The 8,462-nt window shown below is 49.3% G+C and overlaps 1 protein-coding gene across 1 annotated transcript in view; it reads right to left on the bottom strand.

The window, feature by feature from the left end:
- Window positions 1-4,487: 4,487 nt before the first annotated feature.
- Window positions 4,488-8,462, bottom strand: part of SOX14 (SRY-box 14) — a 7,916-nt gene continuing 3,941 nt past the window's right edge. The window contains exon 2 of the mRNA XM_027650760.1: window positions 4,488-4,884. Within this exon, the coding sequence (XP_027506561.1) occupies window positions 4,851-4,884 (34 nt within the window). The 3' untranslated portion in view covers window positions 4,488-4,850. The remainder of the gene's footprint in view (window positions 4,885-8,462) is intronic.

Genomic DNA, 8,462 nt, shown 5'->3' with positions numbered 1-8,462 from the left:
ATCCATGAGCTGCTGTGTCACTGGGGATCCATGAGCTGCTGTGTCACCGGGGCTGGGCACTCTCTGACTCTGCCTCACTCCCACGGGACTGGGGGAACTGGGAGTTCTCCGAGTCTGTTCCCATTCATACTGGCACGAGGGAACCTCCAACCTCCCAAACACCAGCTACCATAACAAGACCAGGCTCACGGACATCAAGTTCCAAAGTAAAGCAAGAAGGTTTGCAAACCAACCAACCAAGCAAACAAACAAGCCTGAACATTTGTAAATACATCACAAATAGATCCGTCCCTCCCTGAGCAGCAAGCATCAACCACAGAGTCACAGAGGCACAGAATGCCTTGGGTTGGAAGAGTCCTTAAAGATTATCTCATTCCAACCCCCTGCTGTGGCCAGGGACACATTCCAGCTAAAACACAGCCCCTCAAAAGCTCTGATGTTAAACAAAACTGAAGGTCTGACCTGCCCGTGGTCCACACGCAGTTCCTGACAAGCTCCCCTTGCAAAACCAGCATGAGCTCAACTTCCTCAGCTTTCTTATAGTTCAAATTCAGCAATTTCAAGGAGCATTGGAAGTTTCTCAGGCAAGGTTTCCCTCTCTTCCTTTTCCTTTCTTTCTCTGCTTTGTCACAGCCTCCAGCAGGTGCTGCTGGGAGGGATGGAGGAAGTGTGAAGAGGGTGAACAAATAGGAACCCGTGTTAGGCTCTCAAGACAGGGATGATTAATTTGCAGTTAACATCCATTCCCTTCATTATCCCTTCATCAAAGCCTGACAAATGTGAAAACAACAATGAAAAATAGAAATTAATAGGAGTATTAGCACTGGATGCAACCTGCTATAGATTTAATCCCCACAAAAGAGCATAAGGATGTGTTACACCTTCTTTCTTTGTAATGGCCTCATATCCACCCTCCTGTCCTTGGGCATAAATCTATTTAAATTTAAAGAGATCTGTTTATATACATGGGGGGGGGGGTGTCTGTACATGTGCAGGTGGAGGGGTGGAGGGGAAGGTTTTCTCCTCACTTATCAATTAAGGCTCTAAACTAAAGCTCATATACAATTTGACCTTCTGGATGGTTTCCCTCCAGGCAGAGGCTGCTCCCAGTATCCCGGAAAGAGAAGGGACCTGTGGGACCCCAGTTGGTCCCACCCTGAAGAGGAAGGATCACCTTCCTTCAGGAGCACAGAGAGAAACACGCTGATGCCACTGAGCATCATCCTGCCCCCAGGAGAGAAGGCATCAGGGCAACTCCTCATTCTAATCTGCACCTCCCTCTCATGCTTTGGGATGCAGCTGCTTGGCTGGGAAGGTGCTTTTGGCCAGAATATCCTGGAGATCTCCCGGAGGGGCTGCGGAAAACAGAGGCTCTCCCGTTTCTCTGTGGGCATCTCCTCCAGCCCTGCAACCATTGGGACATGAACATGTGGGCTGGGAGGCCAAGGGGTGGTTAAAAAGTTATGGTAAAGCACATCCAGGCCAAACCTCTGCAGTACCTCAAGTCAGACCGTGTTGCCACAATGGAGTGGAAAATCCAGGATGGGGAATTGTCCAGGTGTTTGTAAACCCTCAAGAGAAAACTCAGGAGCTGTAAGGAAAGGGGGAATTTCAGTCGCTGCTGCTTTTCTCACTGAAACCCTCTTGAAAGAAACACTGTGAAAAGAGCTCCTCATCTACCCTTCAAGGTGACCTGCAAATGAAGAAAAATGGGTTTGTGGCCTTATTTTTGGCTGAGTTACTGAGGCCTGAGAAGTTGGCAGGGATTCGAAGCAATGCTGGGATTTAATTTTTTTTCCCTATTTTTCTTTTTTTTTTTTTAATTTTTTTTTTTCCTGCTAGAAATTTAGTTTTTGTCTTCTCTGGCATTCTGTGGCCAAGGGGAGAACAAGTGAAATCAAACCATCACAAGAGAGAAGGACTTGTAGTCACACCACCTCCAGCTTGTCTCCAAAGGAGGAGAGGGAATACTTTTGGCTGCAGGGGGATTATTTCTAGGTAGAAGAGAAAGCATTTGTTTGGCTTCTGTTGGCCTCCACTTAACTTACTGTTCTAAGGAAATCTTAGGTGAAAGTAAGGCTCTGATAAAGATCTAATTCTCTTTCTCCTTTCACTGCCTGCTGGGGGAGTTGCCATGTGGATGGAGAAGAAGGAGAGGTGGAAAAACCCTTGTCTATGTCAGGGAAAAAAATGCCTCGTGTTAATAGCTCACAGGGAAGGAAGGAGGCAGGCATTAAAATGCTTACATGGAAATTTTGAGGAATTATAAGCAGTTAAACACTCAAACCCAGAGGTCTGTAACCTTGATGGAAAAAAACAGCGAAGAAAGCCTGGATGTGTTAGTGCAGCTACAGATAAAAGATAAACCAGGAAAAATAAAATTTGGGCAAGCAGGGAGTAAAGGGCAGTTTAGTCCCTCACAGCAGAGGATCAGGGAGTGAAGGGCAGTTTAGTCCCTCATAGCAGAGGGGATCTGGGTTGGGAAGCTCTGTTGGGGAACAGCACAAGGACCACAGGACCGCGAGGACAGAGCTCATCACGGACGGGTGATGGAGACCCAGCTCAGCCCCTGGGGACATGGAGCTCATCAGTGATGGACAGAACCTCCTCTGCCTCCTGGGTATCCTCAGAGGTGGCCTCTGGTGCTGCCTCCCCCTCCCTGCCCGTCCCACCAGGCAGTGCCGGTGCCAGCCCTGGGCTGCCCCGCGGGTGACGAGCGGCAGCGCCGTGTTTCCCATGTTTGCAGCCTCATTGCAGAGCTGAGATCATTTGAGCCACCAGGACCTGACCCTGCTCCCCTGGGAGACCCAAAATGTGTCACCATTGTCCCTCACAGGGAGGGTCTGAGTACTGTTGACACCACGTCTGACCTGTCTGGGCAAGCCCTGCCAGTGCCAGACTCCGAGATCAGCTCCGAGTGCCAGCTGGAGCATCCCAAAAAACCTTTTACGTTGCCCTCAACCTGATTTCCTCTCCAAACACCACTGCCATGAAACAGCTGGGTCCACACCTTGCTGGGAATGGAGATCCCTGGTTTTCCAGAGGCCTTGTGGGGTTAGAGAGATTGGACACCAAACCTGTCACCAACAGAGACACTCAGTGGGATAGTCTGAAGGACTGTCCACACTTGTAAGAGAAAGGAGTAAAACATCCCTGATTTAACTGAATTTCGTTTTTTCATTTTGAATTTTTTTAATCATTGCTCTTGGGGAGATGTGTCCATCATCTCTTGCTCCTAAAGCCCTCACTTATTTCTATGCCAATTTGATGGCATTTTTCACCAATCTAAACTTTTCCTGCTGCAAACCAGCAGGCTGGATCCTGGCTGGAAGCTCTAGACAAGCAGTGACACCAAAAGGCTGGGTGCTCCCAGGGCTTCCTGACAGGGATCTGCTCCGCTGTGTGGTCCCAGCTTCTCAAGCTTTGCCCTCTCCACGCAGCCTGAGAAATGTGAGGGTGCAAAAAACAACCATGGGAAGAGCTCATGGGATGGGAGACTGAGGAAGAAGGTTGGAGAGAGCATCAGGCAGAGCCCACTATTGCCCATTTATCCCCTAGACATGCAGTTTGCCTTATTTTACACAGACATCATTTGTAAAATCCAAAAATAAAGTGATTTACTCACCCCCCTGGCAGTGATGCCACGCAGGAGTTCTTGGAGCACCACGAAGGAGTCGGGTGACGCCGCTGAGGAAAGAGCTGGGCAGCAGCTGGACCCCTTTCCATGACCCAGGAGTTGGGGGATCATCCAGGGTAAGAAAAAAACAAATTAAGCAGCACCCTGAAAATTGCTCAAATGGGTCATTAGACAAAAGTGTGGGACACCAGCACAGCCAGGATGTGACCACCTCTGATTTCCAGCAGAAACAAGGATGTGAGTCCCTGATGGGTCAACAGGAAAGGGGAGCTGGGCTGGGCCTCCTCCAGGACCTTCTCCCTTGAGAACCCCAAGAGCAATGAGATCCTCCAAAAAGTGCAAGTCCCAAATCAAAAGTCAAGCCACTACTAAAGGAAAGACCTGAACAAGATCTAAAACTCTGCTACCCAGAGGTATTAAGCTGTGGGAACTAAACCTGCCTTATTCCCGCTAGTGGTTACATTTTAAGGCAACCTTTTAAAAGGATTATCTTTGAGAAACTCTCTTTCAACAGCCTTTCCTTTCAGAGTCCTTGGTGGTCCTAGCGCTGTTAATTGTGCTGTGATGTGACTGTGTGTTTGTGCAGGTGGGGTTTGGGAGCACGAGGCAGGAGCAGCGTTTCAGGTGTCGCTGAGAGCGCGGGCACCGCAGCCTTTGATGTGGCTCAGGGCTGCGTGGGGGACCCGCGCAGGGCAGGGATCCACCTGCCTTGTCACCAGCTCCTTTGATCGGGGGGTGATTGGCTGGTGCCTTTATTTATACCTGGAGTTTTGAAAAAGGCCGGCGAGGACCCCCCTGAGCGCCGGCTGAGGCGGCCGCGAGGAAAATTCTGTGCAGATCCATATCCGTATCTAGCTGGAGATAAAGACATATATTTTATCTGTATATACAGGTATTTCCATATCTGGCAGTCTCTCTATTTACCTGCTTTTGACAATAAGAAAAGCAACTTCTTACACAGCTGTTGCTACTACATTCAAACCAGAAAAAGAAGTTATTCCACACCCCTCCACTTCCAGCCTCGGCGAAGGTCTCCGGGAAATGCCGGATGGTTCAGCAGCCTCTGGCTTTGGGAACACGGGCTCGTCCTCCTTGGAACTATTCCTGCGAGGAAAGGCCATCACGCCGGGAGCACGGGAAGAAAGAAGTCACCTCTGTCCCCACCGGCAAGAGCTCAGCCAGGGCTGGGGGGTTGTTTTAATCCTTGGAGGTGTTAACGAGAGGGGTTTGCCCTCCAATCACTACTCCTAAAAGGGAAATTAAACCTCGGATTTAAATACCGTCCGAAATGCAGAATAACACAGCCGTGGCCCCTGGATCTGGGAGGTTGGAGGCCGCCGGGCTGACTCGAAATATCAGCACCAATACGTGACCAAAAATACGAGCCTCTGCCATCCAGCACCGTATGTGCCTCTCCACTCCCAAAGGACACTTGGGGAAATATTTTCTGCTTAAATCCGAAGGTTCTGCTCCAGTTCAGAGGGATGTTGCCTTTGCATGTGCGTGGGCACCACATATATCGTGCATATCTCCAGCATGCACAGGCTGGGTGTGTGTTTAAATCTGTGGCCGTGCACTTGGGATATATGAATGCTGTAAATATCTGTACAATATGTGTATATTTTTATTTTAGAGGCAGAGAATGAACTGTTTGTATCACAGAAGCACAGAGACGCAGCACATACATGTTGAGCACACAAACTCCGCTCTCTCTCTGTTAGATATATATACATATAGACACATATAGAACATCTATGTTGCATATATTATTCAGAGATATACACAGACATTTTTTTTTCCCCCAACTAAACCATTTTCTTTTTCGTTTTGCTAATTTGCTCAAAGTCTGTAGCATAAAATAGGAGCTGGTAAGGGGGGGAGAAGGGAAACTTCACTTTACCTACTTCTAGCTGAATCTCATCTCATTTCTGGGTTTTTTTTGGTTGTTTTTTTTTTTTTAAGGAAACTTCATTGTATATTCTAGAAAAGTATATTGGTGGGGTAGGTTTACCAGAGGCAGAGAGAATGTGCAGGGAGTGAGAAAGTGAATTGATGGATGGATGGTTAAATGAATATAAATGAACTGATACCTTTACAGGAAAATAACATTTCTTTTCTTTTTTTTTTTTATTCTATAGATCAGTGGGTTTTGTATCTGTAATTCTTTCATATCAGCAAAGAGGAAATAAACTCCCATGTAAATCATTTTCCCCCCATCTGGAAGCATATTAAAAGCATGCCTTTTTTTTTTTTTTTTCTTTTAAGCAGAGCCTTTTTTTCCCCCCTATTTGCTTATCGGTTCATCCACCATTACATTTTAAATGAAATTGCAAGACCCCCCTCTCCTCCTTTCCTCCCCCCCCTCCCGCCTCCCAAATTCCGGGCTGATGTCGGAAAGAGGGAATCAGCCTCTCCCATGCTTTAGAATAACTGACCTAGATTCAATTACAGATAGACCCGGCGGAGAGGACGGCACCTCGCTGCCTTCTCAGGGGGCTCTTAAAAAGGGAAAAAAAAAAAAAAAAAAAGAAAAAAAAAGGCAGAAAATAGGAAAATTAAACACCCCCAAAAAGAGAGGGGGGGGCGGGAAATGGGGGGGAGCGGATAAACAACCGGTTCCCACCGAGCGCTGCGGCCTCTCGAGCATCCCCGGCCCCGCCGCGGCCCCGCAGCGCCCGCACCGACGGCGCGACCCCGCCGCTGTCCCGCCGTCAGGGTTGGGGGTTGCCCCCCCCTCCCGGCCGTGTTTTTGGGGGGCCCGCTTGCCAAAGGACAGCTTTTGGGAGGGGGGAGAGTCTCCCGGTTCTCCGCGCCGCCTCCCGGGCTGGAGCGAGGGGACCCCGCGGGAGGAGCGCGGAGCATCGCGGCTCTCGCTCCCTCCTTCCCGCCCTCCCCCGGCACCGAGCGGGGGTCGGGGGGTCCCACGCGGACCCCCCCCCCCAGTCCCGGGGGGCTGCGGCCGCACGGGGAGGGAGGAGAGGGGGGGCTCGGGGGCCGGCAAGGCGCCTTGTTTCATTTCCAAGTGGGACCGGGGCCGCTCCAGGACGCGCCGCTCGCAAATATAATCTTCATATTCAGTTCAATGGAGTCTCCTTATAATTTACAGCGGAGAGATAAGGCTGGAGGATGCAATGAAAAAAAAATCTGAAGTCATCCTCTCCCCCCCTGTACTGCGCTGCACCTTGGGCAGCGGAGCAGAATCCAGAATCTCAACTTCTCCCGACATATGTTTCCAGCAGATAAGTAAACAATCTGGACGTGAAATGAAAATTTTAATTAATGCAGTAATGCTATTACACCTCAAGTGTGCAAATCCCATTGCCTTGCACTGTGACAATGGGTGGGGAGGAGGAAAGAAAGCAGACAGACAACAAACCACAAGCAAATTCTAATCTGGGTTTTGCTTTTCACTCGGCTCCAATTGTTTTCATAGTTTGTTTCCTTTGAATTAATCTCATCCTTATATTTCAATAATTACCAGCTACTCATCTCTTCTCCTCTTTCTCTCACCCACTCAAAGAGTCGGCTCCCGCTCCCTCGCTCTCCTCTTTTAAATTGGGATCAACCTGGATTTAATTTCGGGGCTTTTAGGCGTACACATGTTGCCTTGTTGCAGTGCGGACCTGCACGGACCCTGCACGTTATTTCTTGTTTCGCTTTCCGAGCGCGGAGCGTTCAGTAATAATGAAGTATTTTTGCCCTAATAAAAAAGGAAAAAAAAAAAAAAGGAATAATAATAATAATAAAGGCTGAGTTGTCCCTTTGATGTTGGTATAAAACACCCCGACTGGAACAGAGGCGTGTGAAGGGAGACAAGAGAGACGGGATGGTAAAATTAAGGACCGAAAGAGGAAAAAAAAAAAAAAAAGAAGGGTAAAATACAGACACATCCAAAGCCCCGAGGCCGCCTCGCTCCGGAGCGCGGAGCAACGCGGAGCCCTCAGCCCGCGTCCTCCCGCGGCGCCGGCTCCTCCAGCCCCCCGAGGGGACCGGGAGGAGCGCGGGCTGGGCTGGGTTTAGCCCAATATTTTCAATTTTAAGCGTTCTGAACGATTTGATGATGATTTCTGAGGGGACCCTCCTGCCGCTCCTGGCCGCGGGACCCGCTCCCAGCGCAGCCCCTCGGCGGCCCCGCGGGGTCCCGGCCCGGCCGGTCGGGCCGCGGGAGCGGAGGAGGAGGAGGAGGAGGAGGAGGAGGATGTGTTTCTGATCACCGCTTACTTTTAAACACTACAATCAAGGAACGTAGCCAGGAGGTCGGGCCTGGAATAAAACCGTAAAATCAGAATTGCAATCTTTTTGATGTTTCAAAGTCTCTTTGAATGCCTTTGATACACTCAATAGCAAATTTACTGGGCTATTATCACTAATAAGCAGAAATAAGTAATATCTCTCAGAGACTTCTGTGGGCTTAACGTGTCCTTTAAAATAAAGTTTTTTAACATCACTTAATTCCCCCTCTGTCTTTGTCTCTCCTGCAGCAGAGCTCCCTGGCGATCGCACGGCTACACCTGGGCGCCAGCGAGGGCTCTCCCGGTCCCTTCGCCCCCTCCCCGAGTTCTTTCCTCTTCCTCTCTTATTTGTTATTTTGTTTAAAGGAAGGCCCGGGTGGGTGATTTTAAGTGTCTTGGTGGTCCCGCAGGCAGCACTGAGCCGAAACGGAGAGGAAGAGGAGAAGAGAAGAGAAGAGAAGAGAAGAGAAGAGAAGAGAAGAGAAGAGAAGAGAAGAGAAGAGAAGAGAAGAGAAGAGAAGAGAAGAGAAGAGAAGAGAAGAGAAGAGAAGAGAAGAGAAGAGAAGAGAAGAGAAGAGAAGAGAAGAGAAGAG

Source organism: Corapipo altera, unplaced genomic scaffold, assembly GCF_003945725.1.
Source record: "Corapipo altera isolate COAL_440 unplaced genomic scaffold, ASM394572v1 54, whole genome shotgun sequence".
Classification (NCBI taxonomy): Eukaryota; Metazoa; Chordata; class Aves; order Passeriformes; family Pipridae; genus Corapipo; species Corapipo altera.
The sequence above is the reverse complement of the archived record's forward strand: the minus strand, read 5'-3'. Positions and strand labels throughout refer to the sequence as shown.